A 27075-nucleotide genomic window follows, 5' to 3' on the forward strand; every position below is an offset into this window, starting at 1 on the left:
ATGATTCGATAACAAATGTTCCCATATGATTGGGTTTGGATTACAAAACCCTGCACTTTTAAAACCACAGTGTCTTCCTTATGTTTACAATCTGATGTTTAAGCATTTCATACTGGCTGTAAGGTAGAAATTCTGTTTGGTTTAACATCTGCTTGTAATAAAATAAGGGCGGTTCTTAAACGTGGCGACCAGCAACGACGGGAATGACTAATTGTGACTGACTCGTCGTCTCCGGGGGGAAAACAGGATGCTTGTGGGTGGAGAGCAAGGGAGAAGAGAAATAGTAGGAAAATAGAAAAAAATCAAGCCCATAGGGTATTGCCTTGAGTCAGTCGGTGGCCGTTCGATACAGTCGGCCGGGTTGAAGGCCACCACCGAGGCCGTCAATAGAGTCACGCTCCCAAGGTTTTGGCGGGAAGAAGCACTTTGTGACTCGAGGTGAAGGGACTTGGCCGACGGGGCCCATTGTTCGACGGGATGGCAAAAGAAAACAAGAAGAAGAAGGAGGAGGGAAAAAACTCGGCGCGGGAGCAACGCACCCGGCCAAGGCGGGAAGCGGTGCACACACGCGCCATGCCGTGCACGCAACTCTGCCTCGGTTCGCCTCCTCTTTTAATCTGGACCACGCACCTTCCTTCCAAACACAAATCTCCCTAAAGAATACAACATTGTTAATTGCGTTCATTTAACATTTTTACAAGCCCGACCTCCGTCAAATGGACAACTACTGTGATTAAATTTTTATATTGTGTACTCAAACTTGGGTGATTTCCGATCCTTTCCTCTCTGTGTACACATATTTCGAATGATTAGGAAAGGTCTTATCTTAAGAAATGGTTGGAAATGATGATAAGTGGTAGGATATGTTGTCAAATATGTTGAGGAATAGATAGAAGTGATGAGGAATAGTTGAAAACTGTAAGTTGTTTGGCGATAGAGATGGTCACACAGAGCTAGATATTTCACATAAATTCTCAGCCCTGATGTCTTATATTTCCCGGTGAAAAAGTGTACAAATGACAAGTCGACAATAAACACTTTACCTACAATAAAAATGTCACAACATTTTCAAAACGGTTAGATAAACTGAAATTTCTCCACTTAAGAGCATTTCTGTGCAATGAGAAAACACTTTACAGAAATATAAACAGTGAATTGTGTGCCTCTTGAAAGTAAAGGTAAATAAAAGGCCTGATTTATAGGTTCCGAGCAATCATATTTCTGTATGGGCGAAAGTTCGGTTATACGCTTCACCCTCTAACCAGTCGGCTCAAATTTAAAAAAAAAGTGCAATTTTTCTGATTTGCTGGCCGTTACCGTTGCCCACAACACTGAACAGAGCAAAAAAGAAGTCGAAAAGTGGCACAGGTGCGAGTTTGAAAGTGGGCGGAATGGTCTGCGACGATTAGACACATAAATACGCCCAAGTTAGTTGGCAGACTGGCAGATGAAAGGGTACCTAGGACTTGGACCATAATCCGTCGCATGTAGGCGGAGGGTATACGACGCGTCATAAAAAGAAATCGAAAACGTTGGCAAACCAGAACTCACAAAGAAAAAAGACCATCACTAACGCATACAGGCCTTCAATAATAAATAATATTGTGGTATCGATTTCAGGCACGTGCTAGGAAAGCCAGCGATAGTAGATAATATAAAAGTATCGATATTTTGCATACTACGATGAAACAAATATGGCCATCGATATAGATAATATTGAAGTGTCAGTAGAAGCCTTGAAAGTAACAACACATCAATTATCCCATAACATTGAAGCATCGATGAACGGATCATGAAGAATCATCATCCCAAGAATCATGTTTTGCTTTCAGTGTGTGATACAATTAATGGGGCGTCGGTGACCGCAACGGTTTAGGCGTTGACACGGCGCTCATCACTAAGGTAAAGGTCCCGAGTTCGAATCCAGCGGCCCTGCATTCGAACCGGACATACTTATAAATGTTTTTTTTTTCAAAGATACCGGCGCCTGATGGTTCATATAACCTCTGCTGTTGCGAACTCTCGTAAAAAAATAATAATATAATAATATACAATTGATATTATTATAAATTTGAATCGTGAAATCACCGTGAAAATATTTATTGCACACAGACATTGGTTTTCCGCGATTGCCGAAGATTGTACTAGCGATATTTGATTTCTGATGTACCATCGTGGTTAATTGATACAAGAAGGTAAACATAACTTAATCCGACGAAGAAAACGGAACGCATAAATTTCTACTTTCATCTTTATCGGGCCGGAAAGCCATTTTTCTTAATTGGCCAGGGGAGCTCTTGGCCCATTGTTATACATGCTAACGGGGCGGATTTGTGATTTTCTGCCCAATTAAAAATTAAAAAATAAAAAAAACCGGTGGTTGTAATTGCTCGGACGTCAACAGCCTTTAAACCTACCATATACTGCATAATGGTCGCGAGGAATTGACCCTTATCGGCTCCCCTGGTCGTAATAAAGGAAAATAGAGATGTCCATTAAACTGGAATTTTCATACGACAAATAGAGCGATAACTTTATGATCGTCATTTTTTATCGTAATCTGCACTTACGGAATGTTAAAATAACAATGTTCGACCGGCAAACAAGACTGTCTCTGCACTAGCTCTACCTAAAGCACTCAAGAGGAAAAACAAAAGATACACAGAAAAAATATCGAAAAGTTTCGATACATCGTTCCCTCTTGGGGTGTGCAGCGTCACGATCAACCTGACTATTCTGGCTTGTTTGCAAATTGAATCAATTGTGTCTTATATTCCTATCAATCAACAACTATTCCTGACTAACTCAAACAATCGTTGTCTCTCACACTTTCGCTGCACTTCGTGCAAACGGCCTTAACCATATCCAATTATTACTGACCATCATCCATTCCACAACTTATTCCACCCTTTCTAATCATCAAAGTCCTTAACTAACCTCCAAGTATCCTTTTTTTGAAACGAGTATTAACCCTCGGAGTGCCGGTGTTTTTGAAAAAAAGGCCCATTTGTAAGTATCTAGAGCCGCCAGATTCGAACCCGACATATTTACAAATGGGCTCGTTTTTCTAATACACCGGCACCCGAGGGTTGACCTCCGCTATTAGCCTTCCTTTAAAAAAAAAAAAAAAAAACCTTAGCAGTACCATATCAGAGAAGACTAACGAGCCAGTTTGTGAGATACAGCCCGTAATAGTTAATTAGTTAAATACTCAACGTACACAACTTTCCACGTGCTTTCACAAAGTTTTCCCACGGCTGTGAGCGAAAGGAAAACACGTTGGCCTTAAAGGGCGGCAATTAGCATAAAATCAAGGGGGCATCCATCGTGAGAAAATTATATAGCGTATGCCTTTTCCAGAAGGTGTTTCCAATCATCCAGACACGTTTCTTTGGGTAAACAGCTATGTATACAACCTTTGTGTGTTTATTTGTAGACAGGAATATAATTTTTATATACATCTAGCCGTGAAACGGATTGTAAATAACAATTTGTTTCGCCTACTACGAAAAATTGTTCGGGAAAGAAAACGGCCATGTTTAGGCCATTTGTGGTGGTCGGTAGTCTTTGCAACCAGGACAGTTTATTTGTCGTGTTTTACATTTTGAAAAATTAACATCTGATATTATTCGTCGTCCGTTTCACGTGATACTTCACTGACGGCGATAAGGTTTTATTTTATTTCGTTTTTTTTTTAAATATTTTTTCCCCTCCGAGACAGTCGACTGTTGTATCTCGAGATAGCGTTTGTTTTTCCACAGGCGGGACGGAATCCTCGGAATCCCGGCGCCGCGTCGGGCGAACAGGGGAAAAGGTGCGTCGTCAAGCTGTGTCGCAAGGTCCCAACTTCCAATAAACATCGATGAAATTTACGTTGGCTCAAATCACGTAATGCGCGTGGAGAAGAGAGTTGAAAAACAAAACGATTAAGTCCATTATCAAAACGGATTTTCCATTGATTTTTGAACCTTGAATGTATGTTGCGAATTCGCGACTGTGGATATGAGTGGCGAGTAGATTCTAAGTTTTAAAAAAATTTGGCAAACCTAAAAGCACATTTTTTTTAAGATTTAGGTGTTATTCTGGACATATCGATACTTAATCACAAATCAAATATAAAAATCATTGCTTCTGTACTGACGATAGGCGTCCAAATACCGATAACGATGGTGATCATAGCACCGTTATATATGGGAAATCGCTCATTGGCTATACACGACAGAAATAAAACACAAAAACCTAACGATCATTAATCTAGTGGACCAAAGCTCAACAAAAAAACTACCTACCCAAAAACTATGCAGCATACAAAAATGGAAGAATTCATACAAGGAGAAGCTAGGAAAAGCTCATTTAGACTCCAAAAAAATCAAATTGGATAGGAACCAAGCAATATCGGGCACACAACCATAACTAATAAAATCAGAACCCATTCATAGACATGATCCCGGAAACATTCTTTACAACATCCTATAAAGTCTCAACTAGACTGTAAAGGAGATGAACAACTCAGGAGAGCAACAGATGTAATGATATGTTGTACAGATGGCTCCAAAACAAACGAAGAAACCGGATCGGGTGTTTTCTGTACAAGCCCAAAACATGAGCAATCAAAATCATTATGGAAGTACACTTCGCTCTTTCAAGCAGAAAATTAGAAAATCTTAAAGGAGGTTATATTAGCAAAAACATCCGCATAAGATCGGATAGCCAAGCGGTAGTTAAAGCATTAGTGTGTGTACAATCACATCAAAATTAGTCAGTGCATCCAAAATCTCCAAAACCTGGGGAAATTATAACGAACAAGATATCTACGGTGCCAGGACACAGGGGAATTTTGGGTAACGAGAAAGCAGACTGATTGGCCAGCGGAGGATCTGCAAGACATAGGCCCCGAACCTATTCTTGGGATAACAAAAACAAATATAGAATCCTCCATCGCAGAATGGATCCAAACAAAACAAAAGGAGAAGTGGATAAACTCTAGCGGTGCTAGACATAGTAAACTTATGATTAAACAACCCTCACCGAGACTGGCAAAAGCACTGCTGCAATTGGAGAGGGCCAAACTCAGAGGAGTGGTAGGACTACTAACCGGTCACTGGCATCTGAGAAAACATCTACACAACATGGATATATACAGCGATGATCCCATTTGTAGATTATGTAATGAGGAGGAGGAAACAGCCACTCATATCATCATCGAATGCGAAGCAACAGCTCTATGGGGATTTAACCTAATGTACGGAAAAACTTAGGGAATCAAATTGCAGCAGCGTCAATCAATGACCTGATACTTCTAAGAAGAATGATTGGGTCTATTGCACTGAACTAAGGAACTAGGAAGGTACAATAAGCCAGAAGGCTGCAGTGCCTGGAGTGTGCAAACCCGGCTTCCTTTTTCACCATACCATACCATACCATACCGGGGTCAGACCTCAGTCTCTCTCCAGCCCACCGAGGTTTGGGTCCAGGTGCTATCAACAGCTACGTCAATTCTGCACCAAACTCATGCAGTTACAAACCCATTCGTACTCACGTTCATTCTGAAATGCATTCACTCCTATTTACGTACCATTCATTCAATTAAGGCGATGGAGTACACGATATTCTGCCATCCACCCTCTCACATCACACATTTACACTAATAAATACATTCACTCTTAACACAACCTTTATACATATTATACAACTAACTAATTGAGGGTCGATGGGGTACTCGATATCATATTCACGCTAATAAATGCATTCACTCAGCACAAGCTGTTCTATACACAACTTCTATTAGTATACAATAGAACAACCCCGTATCCTCTATGAATAGGAACGGGGGACGTAAATACTCGCTGCCGTGCTGAAGCACAATTAAGGATGCTTAAATCGGCGTTCCTGCGAAGGAATTGTGGGTAATCAATCATCATCCCCTATACTCCAACAATCAAAAATAAATTACTTATCATAGTAATACAAAACATGATGATTGCACTATTGATGGAAGATACCACATGAGATCGATCGGTATTTTATTAAATGTAAAGAGAGAAGAACATCGAACGTCCATGTATAATCGACATTAAGATGTACTGATTCGTCACATCGATTATGCTAACATCAACTTTTTCGATGCATTCAGACGTTTAATTAATCTTAATTAATTAACAATGTAACTTCATCGAATGTAGAAAAAAAGAATATTTATCGATACTAATATGTAAGGCAAATTAAATCTTACATCGATTATGTAAACATGTAGATATTATAATATAATTAATGTGATTCAGGATATAAGTATGATTTGTGATTATGTGATCAAGGGGTGAATCATCTGCTGCAGATCTGGACAGGTCCTTGAATCAGTTTGGATTCCAGATGGCTGGCTATTAATCCAAATTGGCCTCAGGTCCTCGCCTCCCCTCTGGGACATGTAACCTTTTAAAGATTAACGGATTTGGAAGTCATTTCAGGGAGGAAAAACAACGCCGGCCTCGTCGAGTCGATTATTCAAAAGTTTATAAAGAATGGTCAACAAGGCGTGGAGAGTGATGAGTTTCATCAATAATAAATCCTTCTGATGTCCAGGGATGACCAGCTATAACCTATTAACCAACAATCGATATTTCGTTTTCTATGTTATATCTACCAACGATATCGATATTATTAAGTCGATGTTTCTACTAATCTCATCTGGATATAGTACTCGAAGTCGACCATCAGTCAATAATAATCTATGGATCGATAATGTCTCAATTTTATTATTAATAATTAATAATAGAGATGGGAAGTTGGTGTCCGAGTGAATCGAAGTCACGATAGCTCACTTGTAGAGTAGTGGCGTATCTAGCCGAAGATCGTGAGTTCGAATCCCGCTCGTGATACTGACTTTTTTATCTCAACTAAAAACCTTAATTAATTGTAATATATTAATTGGTCAAGCGGACCACGAAAACTAGTGAATTTAACAATTAAGATCAATCTTTTTGCATCTATACAGGGTGTCTTTTTTAGATGGCCTGGCTCAATTTCTCTTGAACCAATGACAGTATCGAAAAAACAAAAACATACGTTTGATATTTTTTAATCTAGTTTCAAATTTTTCCTTTTTTTGAGAAAAAATTGACAGGGTACCTCAGGACAAGGTCAACTTCAAAATTTCAATCTACTACCCTATACATCTGACACATCATTTTAAAGGATGTTTTTCGCTGAAAACAATGGAGCAATTGGATTTTAAATTGGTCAAAAAATGACAAAGTTATGGCAAAAAGAAACTGTAGCTTAAGTCAACGAGGAGCTGAATATTTTTGCAAAAATCCGAATTCCTCTCTGCGAAATGTTGAAAGAGTTTTAGGTTTTTCAAAAAATAAAATTACAATTTCCAATGACTTAGAATTTTAAGCCCTATCGCTCTCATCTTCTTCTGGTACTTCAGGACTTTGATTATGACAGAGGTCTAACATCTTTTTTTCAAACTTTTGGCCATAACTTTGTCATTTTTTGACCAATTTAAAATCCGAATGCGCCATTGTTTTCAGCGAAAAAATTTCTTTAAAATTACGTCAGGGCGGATAGGGATATTTTAAGTTGAACTGGGCCTGACGTACCCTGTATAATTTTTCTCCAGAAAAAAAGTAAAATGTGAAACTAAAGTAAAAATATTGAACACGTTTTTTTTTTTTTTTTTTTGATAGCGTCGTTGGTTCAAAAGAAATTCAGCTAGGCCATCTAAAAAGGACACCCTGTGTATTAAGAATAGCCCGTCTGTTTCAAAAAATATCGATACTGGAATATCGAGATTCGTTCTTTCAAAAAATACTTCAATAATTTTTTTCTTGAGGTTTCGTAGGTTATGATTTTGTTTTATTAGATCGATATATTTCAGTGATTAGATAAAATATTGCACCATATTATTACCGATACTGTATACTATATTATTATCACAAGTCCATAATGTTCACCATTTCCTATTCCTAAATCAGTTAAGTCAATATTGATGTATCAATATTTTACCTTCAACATTATCGATATTTTGCTTTATACATGTGATTATTCGATATACTTTTCAAACCAACTACATTTGGTTTTTTCGAAAGTACAAATTATGGAATTTTTTTTAATTTTCTAATTAATGCTAGCAATTACTCAAGATACCTTCGCAGCAAGAAGTGTTTTTACATTAATTTTCAGACGATCATAGGTTGGTTTGGTGGCACTTTACCATCCAAAAAGGTGGAAGAAATTGCACCACAAAAGTCAACAACATATATGATGATGAAAGGGGGCTAGGAAATTGGGGGGGGGGTATGTTCCCCCAAGCCCTGCAGCCTTCTGGCTTATTGTACTTTCTAGAATAGATACTAAAATATTTTTCTATTTGATACAAATTCCACAATGGGAAAAACACCTATTTTTACTCTGGGTAAAGCTCTACAGACTTTTCATTACACCCCAATGTTCGATAAGCGTAAATAGAGGTATAAACCATGTGCCCTATATGACGAAGACGAGGATAGGATCATAAAAAAAAGTAGCCTGTGCGTTTGTAGCTAAAGGCGAGAAGTCCCTCACTGAATATGGCGTGATGTCGAAACGCGTAAATATGAAACGTAAGAAATTACAATAGATGGGAATATGTCGATCAGTGTAAACACGGTTCATCCACGTGCAGACAACTGGTACCACCGACAACAGCCATAAATTGATTTATCATTCAGTCACCGCCAGGGGCCCGTAGTAAAGTAGTAGCCCACCACGTGGTCCGACCGGCCAAAATGGAAACGCGTTTCCGGATCAATATGGCTCGTCTAGACGAGGGGTGGAAGCACCCTCGAGGGTTCGTCGACCCCTCAGGCAGACACAACATCGACGAGGGTAATGGAGTTGTTGCCACCCTCGGTCGAACGCCCTTTTTCAACATCACGAACGGTCTTGGTTCACATTGCACTTCGATGGGCCTATGGAAAAATCAACCCAACCAGAAATACTTTATCGATTTTCGATGAAACACACTGGCGGGAGGGAAAGGCTGAAACCTTGTGTGCTAGGCAGCCATAAGGGCAAAGAAGAAATATCGAAATCCAACCAATGACCTATAATAAGGAAATTGATCTACACTATCAACCGATTCGAATATAGGGTACAGATGGCCATACGACGACTTATCGAGATTATCAACGATACTCACATAAACAGAGTATACATTTTTTAAGATATATTAAACTAAAAATCTCTAGGTATCTCATATGGTCGTGTATAAGAGAGAATGTACGTATATACTTCTCTTATATGTATAAGTATATTAATAGCAGTTTTTAATTTTTAAGTTTAATCTGTACTAGCATTCTCCACACTCGTAATTATCTGCCTTTTTCAGAACAAAATAAAAAATAAAATTATTAACTGAGATCGAATTATATCTATTAATAAGCGATATACTATTGATTTGTTTAAAATTAATATGCGTGCAATAAAAATTATTTTCTTGAATTGCAAATTTATAAACCATTTCTTCTTATTATTTATTATGGTATTATTTTATAATACATAATTTTATTGATTATTTTTTAAAATTTTCTCAATAAAAGAAAATTCTTCCCTTAATTTTTTTCATTGTTTTAACCAATAAATATTGGTTTTCAATTGGTAATATCAATTAGAGGTAAACTCACTTAATCCTTAATTCAAAACAAGGAGAAAGGATTTTTCAATATTTACTTTTTACGGAATTTAAAGCGTTTATTCTGTCTCACTTGAATTCTAAAGCAATAAACTGTTTAGTTTTCATCTTTCTTTTCTTAATTTCAATTTTTAAACTTGAAAATGTCACTTAGTGCTGAGGTTGTTGCGCGTTGTGTGGCACTTATTGATGATGGACGTTCCATCAGGTATTCGGCTTTTGCCATCGGAGTTCCATAAGAAACTCTGCGAGACGCCTTGAGTTTTCGAGAAACTGGGTCATACCATAGAAGGCCCGGTGGACGCCATAGGTAACAGAACCACAGGATGATCGTTTTTTGACTTTGAGAATTTTTCGAAACCGGCACCTTACTGTTACCTGTTGTTCGAGCGATACATCAGCACCAGGAAGTTCGAGGTGTATAAATTTATGAACGCACTGCTCGAGCAAGATCAAATCAGTATGGACTGATGGCTTTTCGCCCCGAAAGAGGACCAGAATTGAACAGAACACACAGAGTTGCACGGCTCGCATTTGCTCAAGAACACAGCCATTGATCTTTGGACGATTGGTCTGCTGTACTTTTTACTGATGAGAGAAGATTTGCTCTACGATCTCCCCATGGGCGTGAAAGAGTGTGGAGAAGGCGAAATGAAAGGTACAAGCCTGTAATTTTTCCCAGAACAGACCTTTTCATTGGAGAGTTACATAGATTTGGTTCTTATTCGTGGAAGGTTTTTGACAGCCACTCGCTATGTGGATGAAATTTTGGAACATCGTGCGTTGCCCATCCTCCATTTAAATCAGGGACAATCCTATTCTAATCCACGATAACGTTTGTCCAAATGTCGCCGCATAGTATCGCATAGTACAAACCTACCTTGCGTAACGTCAGGGTCTTAGCCTGGCCAGCCCACTCTCCAGACTTGAACCCCATCGAACATTTAGGGGATAACCTCAAAAGAAGAATAACATCACGTCCATCACTTCCTGATACACTCAACGATTTTGAAAGGCCTCTTCATGAAGAATGGGCTAACCTCCAGCAACGAGACATTTCCAATCAAGGGAGTTCAAACAATCGATCCAAGAGCATAAGACGTCAAAATATCGATAATACTGTAGATATTCAACGCGCGGTCTATCAATGCATTATCGATTTTTAACTGGCATTTTCCAGCATCCGCTACAGGTAAATATTGAGGAAAGTACACATTAACTTAGACGAAGTTGAATAATTCGGTTCGATAATTAAGCACTATATATCGATATCCAATGAATTAACAATATGATTTGACTAAGAATGAATAATGAAATTTTACTTTCTATGCTGATTGGAACGGAAGGGTTGATCATTAATAATCAAACGTCGATATTATCGATTATGCTAGTACTCCATGAGTATTAGGGATGAGACCTCGTAAACAAAGTATATTTTTTCTATCGAATGATAAAATGATCTATTATTAATCGATGTGTTAAGTATTTGCGGAAACTAGTCACTGTGGAAACTGTGGTTGTCCCAGAAGTACCAGAATTCCGCCCAAACCCAACAGATATACCAGTATAATCTATTGGGCCTTATATTCTTAGCATAATCGTACTAAGGTACAAATAGACAACTGATCAATTGGATCGAATCTCTACGAAAATGGACGGACCAGGTTTGTTCGAATAAAAACATAAAGAATTTTGATATCTAACGGGAAAAACAACTACGTTCCATTGGTTATAAAACAACTAATACTTTTTTCCTGATAAACAGTTTTGATCGAAACAAATAATCTACAAGAGTTTTATCTCAAGGGAATGTACATTGTCGAAATGCCGACATCTATTTGCGGTCTTTGTATTATTTGCGTCGCTATTCACTTCGAGGAGGATTAGAGTAAATTTCACCAAGATAAATTTAATTGAAAATTCGATAATGTTTACTATTTAACCTCAAGGCTTGATGTTCAAAAGCGACCAACGGCCGGGATATTATATTTTTTTAACGTATTTGCATTCGTTTTCCATTGAGATTTAAAAGGAAAATATATTTCCACAGGCTTTTATACGAAAAACAAACCGAATGTTTTCATCCGCCCTCTTTGTTAATTGTTATGTTTTCCCCCTTCTAAAAGTGACATTGTGTGAGCTTGTTTTTGTTTTTTGTTTGTTTTCAATCCGGTCCTTGGCCTTATTCTTTATCGTGATAAACACGGGCACGTTGACAAAATCGAAGAAAACACTTTTTCCAAGACTATTCTGTACACCTTGTATGTTTTCTGTTAGCAATTAGCATCCAATTATTGCGTGATTTGTAAGAAAAATAAAAGTTTCATTAAAAATGGTAAGTTTTTATAATGGGGAAAAGCGTTACGTTTGGGTGAAAATCGAGCGGAAAATTCGAAAAATTCGCCGAGATGCGTGTTATTTTTGCCCACTGAAAGTACCTTTAAGATAACAACCAATTTGGTAATTGTTAAACAAGTAACTTGACAATTTACAAATCGGTTGTTTTCTTAAAGGTACTTTCAGTTTGAAAAACAACGCGCATCTCGGGGATATCAATTTTTCAAATTTCCCGTCGTAAAAAAATTCCTGTCATACAGTTAGACTTAAACGTCCAACTCGTGGATAAGGATGAAAGTTGTCACATATGTTTACTGTTTACAAAAACAAACCGCTTCAAAATTGGACAAAATTACGGCGCGTGTCTATTTTTACGCTGGATATCTGTCGGGTTTTTAAGTGTGAAATCCACACGGCGAGTCGTCAGAGGGGACTTGGGATGAGTCAACTCGGGCAGACACCCGAGCCGGATCGATGTTTATCGTCCGGAGGTGGAACAGCTGCCGAGGGCTTTATAGGGTCGTTAACCCAAATATGTATTTTGAGCGCGTCGCAATAAAAACAGATGCGGGTCCCAAGAACGGGCAAACCGAAAATCATCACTTGGGAGGATATTGACCAGTGGATTTAGACCAATGCCTTATGAGAGGACGGGATTGAACGTTATGTGCAGTACTAGTTACTGATGGTTGGAGATATGAATGGTTGTACATGATTAGGGATGATTGGAGTTGGTTACATATAAATGACTAAGAGTAGAAATAGTTAGGGACAATTGGGAGTGATTGGAAATATAATTAGAAATATTTGGATTTGTCTAGGGATGATTGAAAACGTTTAGAAATGGAAAGAGGTAGATAGGTTAGGAATGATCAGAATATTTTTAGATTTTTATGGATGATTTTTTTAACACCCACAAGAAGACAAGAAGGATTGATGTTGCCCAGTGGATTTAGGTAAAGACGGTGTGCTGGATGTGTTACGAAGGCCTGGTATGGAATTCATGGATCCCAGACGGCTTGGAATGGGGACAAGGCCTTCCGAGTCGCTGAATGGACGGTTCCTCTCATTCAGCGAGACCTAACGGAACACTTCACTACCTGTCCGGGTTTCGTGGCTTGAGAAAGAAACGTACGGTACGGGGTTCCTTGGTCGGTTGTTAAAAGGGGAGGAGTTAGTAAATATCCACATATTCAACATTCGCAAAAATCTAAGTCTGAATGGTAGAATGCGCAAGGGAGTCCTGCACCGTAATTTAGAAGATATATATTTTTTTTTTCTTCTTCTTCGACGTTGATGATTTATTCCCTACTGGGCTGGGCTGACTCATCGCCTAAGCGTTTTTAAAGGTACGATTAAAGATTAGAGAAAGTCTTGGGATAGATAAGAAAAAGCCTTATCTCCAGTGGAAAAGGCCGATTTTATAACAACGAGGCGTAGATGAAAGGCGAACGCTGAGAAATCATCGCTGAACACTAACTTTTAAAACTGGTCGGCGCTTGATGTCTGGTAGGTCTGTCTACTCTCTTCCGGGTTTTAAACCCGCGAAACCCGCGAGAAATGTAAAGACCCAGTAGAGTGATCACGTGTCGATCAGTTTGTCATATATTCACCAAATCGGAGACTTTTAACAGCGTACTACAACTGCTCTCTGTAGACAATCCGATTTATACTTCCCTATGTCACCTGGCTCAAATGTCTTGACGAGCAAATAATGGCAAAAGAAAAGATTTCCTTCGATTGCGAGTCCTTTCTGCAAATAAATGAACACGCAAAAACATAAAATTTAAGAGTAGTATCCTATCTCAATTCCTGCCCAAGCTACCTCCAACATCCAGGCACACCTTGAGCTTATCGAAGACTGGTGTCAAAAATGGAGGACAAGACCGAACGAAGAAAAATGCACTCGAGTTCATTTACACGCTGAAAATAGTCAATAAAGTTTCTACTTAGTCAAATACCTAGGACTATATCTCGACAGCAGACTGACGTGGAATCCCCACATACGGCTTAAAAAACAACAACTTAATACAAGACTGTACTACTATGAAGACTTCTAAGACCGAAATCGACTTTGACTAAGACAAAGCTAATACTGTACAAGACTTTACTAAGCCCAATATGGACATAGGGAGTGGTACTGTGGGGTACTGCCAAGCCTTCCAATATCCAGCGCATCCAGTCCTTCCAATCGAAAGTCCTAAGACAAATTGTCAAAGCACCTTCTTATGTCACTAACCTCACTATCCACAAAGACCTCAACATTCCTTTTGTCAACGAACTGATCCGGTCCAGATTCTAAATCTTCCGCATCAACCTTTCGAACCATCCTAACCATACTGCTCGAGCCTTCTCCGCTCATTCCCATCCTGACAACCCGCCACCTAGCCTCAACCAACGGTGGCCTCGGGACCTCCTTGACACCTAATCATATACATTGAGTGCCAGCAATGGCTGGTTCCTCCAAGCACTGTTCTATCGGCATTAGTGGCATTAGTGCTAGTGCTGTGCTGTGTGTGATATAATCATGTGTACATATTTGTGTAGTATACGATCCTGTATACGTAACAAATGAATGTTAAAAAAGAGTAGTACCCCCTCAGTGTTTGTTCTGTATTATGAGGTACTTAAAAGTGAGATTTCACCTTCAGGATTATTCTAAACTGCTTCCATCTACTGTCGATAAAGTATTCAAAGCGGATATTCAGGATGCTTTTCCAAACCATCATCTTATCTTTGCAGGTGGATCTATATTAAATGGAATCCCTGAGTTTACTGTTTATGATCCCATTAAAGACCGTCAAGATATAAATGAAGATACCAAAATCAGTAATAGATTTTATTTTACCTTCGACACGATCATTCTTATTGTGCGTTTCTGCAAATTGCTGCCATGGATTTGGTTTACACTGTTTCAAACCTAATGAGGTACGACGACGCTCTTCGTCAATATCCAGTGTCATAACTTCAACATCACCCATATTAACAACTTTAGATGGATGGATATTTTTATTAGTCCAATTCATCTCGGAAACGTGTACTAAAACTTCAACACTTCCTCAATTTCAACAAAGCAACCATAATCAGTAAGATTAGTTCATCTGCTTGCCCAATGTAGTATTTACAGGGCTGGTTTTGGCAATTAGGGCAGCCGTTGAAGGCAGGCATAGAAGTCTCTAAGATATGTATTCCTTGACGGACTAAGCGCAATATCCCAGCAATCCATTCGTTCAAAATGCGACTATTCCTCTACTAGCACAAAATATCTACAACTTGGAACTTAAAAACAAAGAGGTGCAATTTGTTGGGTTAGGGGGCACTCTGGAGTAAAGGACAATGAAATAGTGGATCAACTAGAAAAAAGTCCAACAGGAGCCCTAGCAAGTTAACCGTATCCATTATCCGTAATTCTTTCAAGGGAAAATTTTTTTAAGGCTTGGCAACAATCTCTCTCCACGGCCACGGTGAGAGATCATTGTAGGTCTCTTTAAATAAGAAACCCCGGTTTTTATAAAGTGGCCAAAGCAAATATTTCGACGATGTGGATCTCAACTATTTAAAATAAATTTGCGTCCCTTATGTGACTGTGAATCCTGTGGGGTCAAAGATGACATGACCCATAAAGTGTTGGGAGTGCCAGAGGTTTCTGAGAGAGAAGCATGTGATGTTGAGCGGTATCTTTGAAGGGAGTAGATAGTTCTTTTAATTTCAGTTCTCTGCTTAGCAGCAGCGATTTCTACGTTCACATTTTTCGTTTTTGTGCAAACATAAATTAAATAAATGGCTTTATATGCTAATGATAAGGCAAAAAAAAAGATGATTAGGAATATATGATGACAGGCCGGACAGGGCAATTAGGCCTTTGTTGCATCCTTGGTTGTAAGTGAGCCTGATTGACAATAGGTGCGGAAGGACCAAAGAGTAATCGGAGTGAATTTGTGTCTATCAAACTGTTGACAAACAGCGATGGCATAACGAAATTTTCTGAAATTGATGTAGTTCGCTGAAGATGGCGAAAATGAAAAACGCATCTGACAGACCAAAACGACGAAGCAGACCAGGATGAAATAACCAACCAAACTATTATCAGCCTGCCGACGCCAAGAAGAAATCCCATAAATTAAAATTTATGTAGTATCATTTCCTGGCCATAAAAAAACAGACAATTTGCGTATGAAGTAGTTTTAAAATTAAACCAATATTTCAAAACGAGGTTGGGAGATCTGCGTTTTATCACATTCAAGGTGATATAAAGTTAAGGACCGCTGAACCAGTTAAAAATCTAAATAAATAGTCTCGCCGTTTCTCAATGGCTTTTCGCGACGCCTTGCGTCATTTATGTACAGTTCGATTATTATTATTATTATATAACGATAGCGTCGGTCGGGAAGCATTCAAGGGCGAGACCGGAGGGCAGCCTTACAGGCACGTGGAGGTCTGCTCCCTCAGTCTTATAGCTAAGTCCGTCGATCGACGACTTGGACGTCGAGCTTAGCGATTATCGCCGGTTTAAACGACACGAGTTATTCCCTCGTGTTATCTTTTGCAGACGTTCGAAAATGCGTTCAAAACAACAACGATATCGGGGCATCGTTTGAAACTGAAAAACAACTCAAGAGTTAAAGATTTAAATTACTCTTTACCGGAAGCAACTATTTTTTTTCTTCTATAATTTATCAATACGAGATTGTATTTTTCATTGGGAAAGTCGACGATAAGAAAGACACAAGGTATGAATCGTTTACACTGCAGCACTTCTGTTCTCGACCTTTTATCGTATGAAATGTTAAAAATATCTTTGAATTTGAAAAGATTACGTTGTTTAAAGATAATTTCAACAAATGCAAACGTAGGTTTAAGAACTCCACGATCATTTGTTTATTTACCCTGGGGTCAACCAAAAAGCGTTGTATTTCGATACAACGTGGTGGTTAGTTACACCTACATACATTCTCAAATGTAGGAGATATTTATAGAATTTGACACAATCACCCATATTTTTATCGTATTCGAAACTGGAAGAGTGTTGTGAAAAAGAGACAATGGACAAGCAGAACGTGAAAAGTGGAAATACTCGTCCTAAAGATGGGTTCCGAAGGCATCCTGTCTACCATTCTCTATTCAGTGTACATTGCAGAAATTCTTACCGAACTCGAGTTACTACTCACCTTTCAGCAAACCCAGGTTACCTTCTTCCTCCATGACAATCTTTCCTGTTCGAATTTATAAGAAATGTAGGATCAATCTCAACGAGACCAAATCTTAGGAAATAGTAATCTTGGTTGAACAAATAACTTCATTCAATTAATTAATCTTTTTCATGTAAAGTATTGGTGGATCTAATAAAAAAATAAATAAAATAAATCATAACCTACGAAACCCCAAGAAAAAAATTATTGAAGTATTTTTTGAAAGAACGAATCTTGATATTCCAGTATCGATATTTTTTTAAACAGAAGGGTTATTCGAAATATGCAGGGTGTCCTTTTTAGACGGCCTAGCTGAATTTCTCTTGAACCAATGACAGTGTCAAAAAATAAATAGCTGTTTAATATTTTTTAGTTTAGTTTTAATTTTTTACCTTTTTTGGAGAAGACTGGGTACCTCACACCCAGTACAACTTTAAAATTTCTGACACAAAAAAATAAAAATACGGTAAATAAAAAACAATAAAAGTTATGGCCAAAAGTTGTAAAAAAAAGGACGTTAGACCCTTTCATAATCAAAATCTTGAAGTCCCAGGAGAAGATGAGAGCGATAGGGCTTAAAATTGTAATTAATTGGAAGTTGTTATTTTATTTTTTGAAAAACCTAAAACTCTCAACATTTCGCAGAGAGGAATTCGGACTTTTGCGAAAATATTCAGCTCCTCGTTGAAATTAAGCTGCAGTTTATTTTTGCCATAACTTAATTATTAATTTCACTAGTTTTCGTGGTCCGCTTGACCAATTAATATCTTTCAATTAATTAAGGTTTTTAGTTGAGATAATAAAGTCAGTGTCACGAGCGGGATTCCGGGGTGTCCGAGGGGATCGAAGTGATGATAGCTCAAGTGAATGGAGCAGCGGCGTATTGAGCCGAAGTCGTGGGTTCGAATCCCGCTCGTGAAACTAACTTTTTCATTTCAACCAATACCTTACATAAAAAATATTTATTAATTAGGAAATAATCTTCATCCTTCGTCGCATCCTTCAATCTACTAGAATTCTGTTCCTCTCCCCGCAACCAATGTAGACCGCTGGTTGGGACTTAACATCGACAAGACTTACTTAGAACCCCGACCCTCGTCTCAATAGAACAGGCGATATACACTACGTGACAACAGAACGAAACTCTCACTACAAAACAAACGCCTCTCATCTAAAAATCATTACTGAAACCGATCTGGAATAAGTAAGGTTCAACCAAGCGTACAACCTCCAAAGAATTTAGTCACACCAGTCTAACAATTGCTCAAAGTCTCCAACTTCGTATCAAACTTTACTATCCACTCAGATCGAGTCTGTCTCTGAAACCAAAAGAAGTCAATAAAGCCGCCTTAATAAACCTTGACCCTCATCCTGAACCCTTTTCGTCAATCCTTTAAGATGCCTAAAGCGACAAAGACTCGCGATTTCCTTCTCATCTTATAATTTTTTAAATCAACCATGATTCAATCATTTATTATTTACTATTCACGTGATTACATGCTACGGCCAGAACGTACGGAACTCCCAACCCGCCCAACGGCCGCCATCCATCGCCGCCATGCACAACAATGTCCACTTTTACTGCTGTTACGGACTCCACGACAAAGATGTGCACGTTGTGCCATCCATCCACATTTTTACGGCCATCCGGGCTCTCAAGCCCAATCAGAAAAAAAGACCCGCAGCCCTCGACTAGCTTAGCTGATTAGATCATTAGATATGACTACAGCATGAGCTTTCAGATAATTTAATAATGAGACATAAACGTTTACATTTTTTGATCCTAACATCGTTGTATAATTGAAAGGCAGAGGTAAGATACCCACTCAAAGAATTAAACAGATCATCCCTTTTCTGGCTATAAGCTGAAGAGCTCATGATTAGATGTTTCATTGAACAATTAGCAGAACATTTGTCACATGTACTTGAATCTAGTGTTAATCTTGTTCAAGTATTCATATATCGTTTTCGTCAACAACGTACTTACTACTTGATTATGGAACCAGTTAATTTAATAATTGGATTCCAGTTATTTGTGAAATTGGACGTTCACAGGTTCTTCTATTTTTTCCCACTCGTTTACATATTCTTTAGTACCTTGAATACCTCTGGGTAATGTAACTAACTTAATGTAATTCTTCTCCTGGGAACAAGCATGTTTTGCCAACTTATCCATCCATTCATTCTCTTTAACCTGGGGCCACAATTCTCCGTTTAAGATGCTGTATTTTCCGCAAAACTACACATAAAATGTAATTGTCTAAAGCGTGAAAGTACTGTTTTAAATTCAGGATTGTGTTTTTACTATTGTTAATTATCAAACATTTTGAAATCTTTAGTGATCCCACTTAGATAATATCATCGGATATAATAAATTTTTAAACTGTAAAAATTCAGTTTTGAAAATTGATCGTTTATACGATCGTCAAAAATACGATTTAGTATATACCTCATTCAAACATTTAAACCTCTTTGTTACCATTTGTTATCTCAAAACGATTCACGTCACTCTATTGTTTTCTAATTTACTGATGAGAAAATAACAATAACTTTTTAAATCTAAATACAGTAGCGTACTATGTAATACATTCCAGGAGAGATTGTTCTCACACTGTTACCTTAGGAATTTTAGATTTGTTCCGAGGCTGTCATTGTTAATTATACTATTATATAAATTTTTATACGGCATTTTTCCAATTATTTGCTATGATCAAAAATAATGGTTTTACCTTTTGTTGAACTAGTTCCTGTTGTTACACCATTTTAATAATCTACTCAGTTTCTAATTAATGTCTAATTTACTCAGACATATAGATCATCTATATAAACATAGATGACATAGATATCTAATATAAACTGATATTAGAGGGTGAGTATACACCTGTAAATATAGCTAGAAAATAAGAGTGCTGCAAGTGTCGAGCCTTGAGGGACTCCATGGCCCGATGCTAACCAGTTACGGCTTTACTTTGAATATATCCATCTCATTTTTTGATATAAATTACCAATTTACATATTTGTATTTGAAAAAATTAATTTGTTTAAAATTACTAATGTTATATTATTTTCTTTACAATGTTCACGACTTCACTTTCACATATGTTTTTCCTATTATTGGCTCAGGATAGAGAAAGAGAGAGAGAAAAAAAGATTTATTGATTGATTAACGATTTATTTATTAAAATACACGCAAAATTAGGACCCTAGGACCTTTCTTACACTTAACGTTTGAGAGAGAGAGAGAGAGTAAAAGAAGAAAGACAATGAAAGAGAAGGATAAAGAGAAGAAAGATAATGAAAGAGCGAGTGAGAGAGACAGAGAGGGGCGAGAGGGAGGGAAAGGAGGAGGAGAGGAGAGGAGACAGAGAGAGAACGAAAGAGAAGAAAGACAATGAAAGAGAGGGGGAGAAGGGGGGAAAGAGAGAGAGAGAGAGAGAGAGAGAGAGAGAGAGAGAGAGAAAGAGAGTGAGAAAGAGAGGGGGGAGAGGGAGGGAAAGAGAGTGAGAGTGAGAGTGAGAGAGAAAGAGAGGGGGAGAGAGAGGGAAAGAGAGTGAGAGTGAGAGAGAAAGAGAGGGGGAGAGAGAAAGAAAGAGAGAGAGAGAGAGAGAGAGAGAGAGAGAGAGTGAGTGAAGGGGGAGGGAGATTCAAAGGGCTTAAGTATTTAACTTTCGACACTGACACACGACCTCGATCTAGTAGCGGATCGCCGAACTGTCTCGCACCAGATTTTTCGTATTATGAATTTGCTTGTTCAAGACATTTGTAACTAAAGCAAGAACCAGAAAGAAAAAGGCTTTAGAAAACCAAAATGTATCGAACGAACTTTTCCAGCGAGTAAGTTGAAGGATAATGACCTCAAATCCAAAGCACATTCGCGGTGTTTAGCAATCCAGAGATGTAATCCTATTTATCTATATTAATTACCGCTCAACGATATTTGTAATATGGTACAAACATTTTAACAGATATTATTCAGTCGATACTGTAATAATGCGTTTTGAACTAAACGGAAACCAAGGCAGAAAGGCGAAATTCGGAAAATAAAGTGAACTGAACAGGGATGTTGGGTAAAATTTAGCAATGGAAAGGAACGTCGAACTTTGATTTTTGTAACTGATAAGGTGACTCCAGACATACGGTATTCGCCGAATGCCGATTGCTGCCGGACAGCTCTCAAGTGTCGAGATGCTCGTCGTGGCATTCGCCAAATAGCGTGCCCGTGTTTACAGCCAGTATGTGCAGAAAAAGCTAATATTCCTAGTTAGTCCTCAACGTATTGCCATTCATGATGGACAACAGTGAATCCGATATTGCTGCGGCTGCGGTTACTGTTTTGTGTAGACTCAGTCACTGAGTACTGTTGCCCCATCATACTTTCCATCCGTTTCTTCCTCTCATCGAAAACCTCGTTCCGATTTTTGTCATTCGGAAGAGAAGCGTTCCAAATTATTGGTTCAGTTTAGTACAGATCGAATAACTCCAAGACTGTTATGTTGGGCTAATCCATTCCTAACCGACAGAAACGTTATAATGTTCTTTCATTAATACATTTATACTAGTAAGGAATCGTTTATTATTGAAAAATAAATAGCAGTGGTGATTCATGATGACAGTTGATATCCGTGCAGTACAGTTGATCCCGAATGTGGGTTGCTTTTAGTTCGGCTTCAAGTATATTTGTGCATTTTGAAGGAAATCGACAATTAGCCGAGCACCGAATATTGTCGCTCGGTTTTCTTGTCCGCTTCAAAGTGCACGAATATGCGTGAAGTAGACGAATTCAAAGTACTGTACCTAAATGCACTGTAATCAACAATCAACAGCTATTATTTACCTCTATTTATTTATTAATAATAATCGATTACTAACTACTATAGGTGCATTAATGAAAGAACAGCATAGCATTATATCTGTTGGCCCAAATTAACTGTCTTGGAGTTCCTCGATCTAAGCCAAAAATTTGGATTGCTTCTCTTTCGAATCACAAAAATCGGAAACATTTTTTCGATGGAAACGGATCGAAAGTAAGATGGAGTGGGGCAACACTGTGACTGATTTGTGACTGAGTTTGTAGCCACTACACAGTAACTGCAGTTTCACTGTGGTCCATCAATATTTGTAGTTAAGTTGAGGACTCGCACGGCACGCGAATTTTCGCTGTTTCCGCGCAATCTGTGTAGTTGTACAAACCCTGCATGTGCTGGCGTATGTCAAGACGAGCATTTCGGGATTTAGCAAATATTCGGGGACAATCGGCCTTCAGCGAATGCCGCAGGTCTGGAGCCACCTTTATGCGATAGAAAGAAATAGAGCAAGGGAGAGAGGAGAGAACAGATAGAATTATCGGCCAAACTGCAGAAAGATCATCTGAGAATTATGATGTCAATTGCCATTGTTCAAATAAAAACGTAAAATTGGTGAAAAGTGAGACGTGGCGGCCTCACCAGCAATCTGATATCAGCAATTTAAGGGGTGGAGGCGCAGTTCCTCGGGACAGCGGTTGCAGACGCATTCCTCTAATATAGCCTTACACGGCCGTCAAGTGTCAAATGTCCTTTCAGACGGTCGTCTTCCTGTTCGTCATGTCCTGTGGGAACCTTCGAGATAAGGAGAACATAAGCGGGACGCGAAATGGGTCAGAAGAACGTCCACGGGCAACCGATCAAAGCGATTACACGGTCGAAGATTAATTAAAACAGGAAAACCAAATCCGACAAAGGGAAGTGCTATTTTAAAAAGACCGTTAGTAACTCGCATAATTAGCCAATTTGGTCCGCCAATTAACGCTGCCGATGAATTGGACGAAAACAGATCGTTGTCAAGACGTGCGTTGCGTCGCTGCGGCAACTTGGCAGACATACCGTCATAAAAATGCCATTCCACATATTAAAAAATTAAAAATAATTCACAAATGTTTACACTGTCACAAAAAAAAACTAACGCGTATTCAACATAAAGAGATTGTTGATTAACTTGCACGATAAAACCACTTGCAGAAAAAAAAACTTTTAACCCGATTACAATTGATATTGGGATGATGGGGGGACTTTTTTATATGGTTTGACGGTTTTTACGTTCTTAAAAGTTCAGAGTGGATGTCCGGACGACTATGAACTTCGCGAATAGTCTGTTAGAAGAATTGGCAGACTACTCGCCAAGTCCATAGTCGTCCAGACATCCACACCTGAACTTATAAGAATGTAAAACAAATCATCAAACCTTATTTAAAAAAAGTCACTAAGGATGGTCTACATTAGACCGAATGTGTCTGACTTAATAAATGCCTATTGTGGAAAAGATATTTCCTACCCATCATCTTACTACAGGGTTCAACAAAATTAGGATGCACACCATCAAAAAATTAATATTATAAACAAGTACAAAAAGACAACAACAGTGAAAAAGTCTCGTCCGACTTTTGTCGAACAAAAAAGATGAATTCAAACATTTTTTATATTTGTTTAGTGGCTTACTGATATAATAATCTGTTATTGCATTAAAAATGTACTAAATAAATAAATTCTTATTATACAGAAGGGCTTGTCGCGAACGAATGGTCAATACTTTACATTATTTTCTCCATATTACTAACACTTAAAAATCGTCTGATAAAATTTTTATTTAAAGATATAAATGTATATGTATGTATGTAATTTTATGTATGAACGTATTTAAGGATGAATGGACACATTATCAACAAAAATTGTCTAGTACGCAGACCTAAATTCACAATTAGAGTATTAATAGTGAAAGACGTATGAATGAATATTAGTCAATTTACAGGATTAAATCTCATAAAGGGGCTCCCAATAGGGAAACACAAAACGGATTATTTTTTGTTAATTTTTATTTTTCATTAATCTCATAACCATTTAGCTAAGAAGTTGTAAGAAGGTTTATTTCGAACTACAATAGATATCATTTCATATCAAATCAAAAGAAAACAAATCGAACTTTTGAAAGGAAAACACTTCAATTTGTGAGTTTATGTAAGTATGCGCGTACATACAAATAGACGTATTAAAAAATTAAAAATCGACCTTTGAGCGTTTTATGAAAATCCTGCCAGATAAACCTATGTTCTAAGCGTGCGAATCAGCGAAACGCCTTCAACGTACATATGTTTTCCCGGACATGAAACATGGACAAGTGAAAAATCAATTTTTTTCAGGCTTAAAGAACACATTGGCCTAAAAGTAAATGAAGCTGCTAAGCATGCTTCTGGCCACAGCGATCTGCTGGAGGCGTACTGTAAGCTGCGTAAGTCACATTCCAAAGCAAGAATTAAATACTGAAGATTGAGAATTGACCTGGACGGATACTGCAAATGGGAGCCAGGCCGAAATTCTTCCCCAACGACAACGATCCAGCTATTGAATGGGCATGGGAAAAATAGGGCATATCTTAAATGATTTAATATTTTACCTGACCCCCTACTGACTCTGTGACAATGTTTACAACACTTAGGAAGACATAATATTCCACTGTACAAACTTCGAGAAGCGGACTTCCACTTCGAACCTGCATCCTCCAGAACGTCTCCCGGAGATTTTCCGACCCAATAATATTTGTGCAAAATAAAGAACTAACACACATTTGAAGCAATATTGATTTTCAAAACTTATAAAAAGTACATACATATAAAAAAAAAAATAATTAGCATTACTCAGTACAAGATGTACGTGTAATATTAAAACGGAGCGTCTATCTGACAATTAAATCCCCGGATTTAGAGTTGCTCTCGCTGGAAAAAATACTCTCTCACCCTCTTTCTCACTCTCGCAAATTCTCCCGTTCTCACATTCTCTCTTTTTCTTTCACTCTCTCTCTCTCTCTCTCTAACTTACTCTCATACGATTCATCTCTCTCACATTATCAATCTCGCGAAAGAGAAAGAGTGATATCTTTCTCCCTGACTTTCATTCAATCCCTCTCTCACATCTCTCTTTCTCTACCACAATCACTCTGTTTTTTTTTTCTCTAACTTTCACGAGCTTCCTCTCACACAAATACACACACTCTCTCACTCTCTCTCACTCTCTCTCACTCTCTCATACACACACACACACACACACACACACACACACACACACACAAAAACACCCTCTCTCTCACATACACACACACATACACGCTCTCACAAGCACTTTCTCTTTTTTCCATCCCTCACTCTCCCTGACTCTCACCCGATCCACCTCTCTCACATGATCCATCGAGAGAGAGCAAGTGAGAGGGAGATCTTTACCTTGACTTTCACACAATCCCTCATTCTCACACACCTCTCTCTCGACCACTATCACTCTCTCTTTTTCTCTAACTCTCACACGCTTCCTCTCTCTCTTTCTTCAGGGTTAAACCATTTATTTGACTAGTGTAATATTTTTTTTTAATAGGCCACCGCGGAATGCGGGTTACATTGCGGATCTTAGAAAGGAAATCGTACGACCTTCGAGGTCGTCCGCTGCACAGCTGATCCGGATTGTAGAAATCCTTGAAAAAAAAACTTCCCCCGCTCGTAACAAGGAAAGTCGATGACCCATTTTTCTCCCTTAACCTGTCCGTGATCAGTTTTAAGCACTAAATCACTATATTAAATACCTTTTAATATGTTATTAACCGCATGTTTAGTAATCAAACAATTTATGTGTATGATGATTATAAAATGGAGTGATAAGATGAAACCTCCTTAGAAGGTTTTCCCAAAGCTGATAAAAAATTTTAAAAAAGGGCTCAGGCGTTTGAAAATTGTTTTTTCCGTTTGGATAATAAAGCTCGGGATGGAAATGCGTTCTGGATTTTCCAAAAATTAATTAAACTATTAAATATATCGAGGAAGTAATGTTAACGTAGGAAAGCGAGGGAAATTTTGACAATTAAATAAAAAAAAGGGTCACTCACCACTTGTCCGTTCGATTCTGCCATCTCTTCGCCGGTGGAAGATGAGTTGAAAATATTTATTCAAAAACGAAAAAAAAACGCGCTTGTCAATTTTCCGAACTGGACCGAGGACGGAGAGGATTTCCCATTTTTCTTCTTTTTTTTTCGACGACACGACTGGGACTCGGGCACAGGGGGTTAAAATAACTGGCCACTCGGCTCGACGGGCCTTCTCGTTCTCAGACCGGAGATGCCTGAATCGAACCGGACCTTCTACTCGTCGCCGTTAGGATACGCCACGAACGGGTTCCGGAACGGCGGACTGTGACGTCACCAAAAAGAACGGTGAAAAATCATCACCTCCCTCGAACCGGTTCTTGGTCCGCAACGTTTCGCGTTTCCCCAATTCTCCTACGGTCATTACCTAAATCGAAAGCTGTGAAAGTACATCAACTCGAAGAAAATTATTTCAACCAGATTATTTATTGATTATTGAGTGAGTAGAAATACTTTGATTGAATATAAAAAATATATTTTGCATATAAATTCACTTTTTTCCACATCCTACGTGTATTTGTTAAATGTAAACAATGTTTGTAAATTCCAAGCCCTGAAGATGATCTCAATAAAGATCGAAACGTTGGCACGATAAAGAAAATGTTTTTCTGAAATCTACGTCACACCAGACGCATCTCACTATTTCTGAATAATTATTTATTAACTCAACTTATTATATTAATCCATTTTGTTTTTATGGTCCAATTGACCATATTAATTATTTCAATTAATTATTCTTTTTATTTAAGGTCTTGGTTGAGATGAAAAAAAAAATCAGTTGAGCTATCGGGACTTCGATCTACTTGGACACAATTGAGCCGAAGGTCGTGGGTTCGAATCCTGTTTGTGACACAAACTTTCTCATCTCAACCAAGACCTCACATAAAAAGAATAATCAATTTAATATATATTTTTTTATCTAAAGTCTTTTATCTAAACCAG

The 27075-nt window shown here is 38.2% G+C and overlaps 1 protein-coding gene across 1 annotated transcript in view; it reads right to left on the reverse strand.

The window, feature by feature from the left end:
• Window positions 1–26348, reverse strand: part of LOC106663173 (3-phosphoinositide-dependent protein kinase 1) — a 79706-nt gene extending 53358 nt beyond the window's left edge. The window contains exon 1 of the mRNA XM_014387805.2: window positions 26098–26348. Within this exon, the coding sequence (XP_014243291.1) occupies window positions 26098–26121 (24 nt within the window). The 5' untranslated portion in view covers window positions 26122–26348. The remainder of the gene's footprint in view (window positions 1–26097) is intronic.
• Between the last annotated feature and the right edge of the window lie 727 nt (window positions 26349–27075).

Source organism: Cimex lectularius, unplaced genomic scaffold (assembly GCF_000648675.2).
Source record: "Cimex lectularius strain Harlan isolate CLEC.00 unplaced genomic scaffold, Clec_2.1 scaffold330, whole genome shotgun sequence".
In the NCBI taxonomy this organism is placed as follows: Eukaryota; Metazoa; Arthropoda; class Insecta; order Hemiptera; family Cimicidae; genus Cimex; species Cimex lectularius.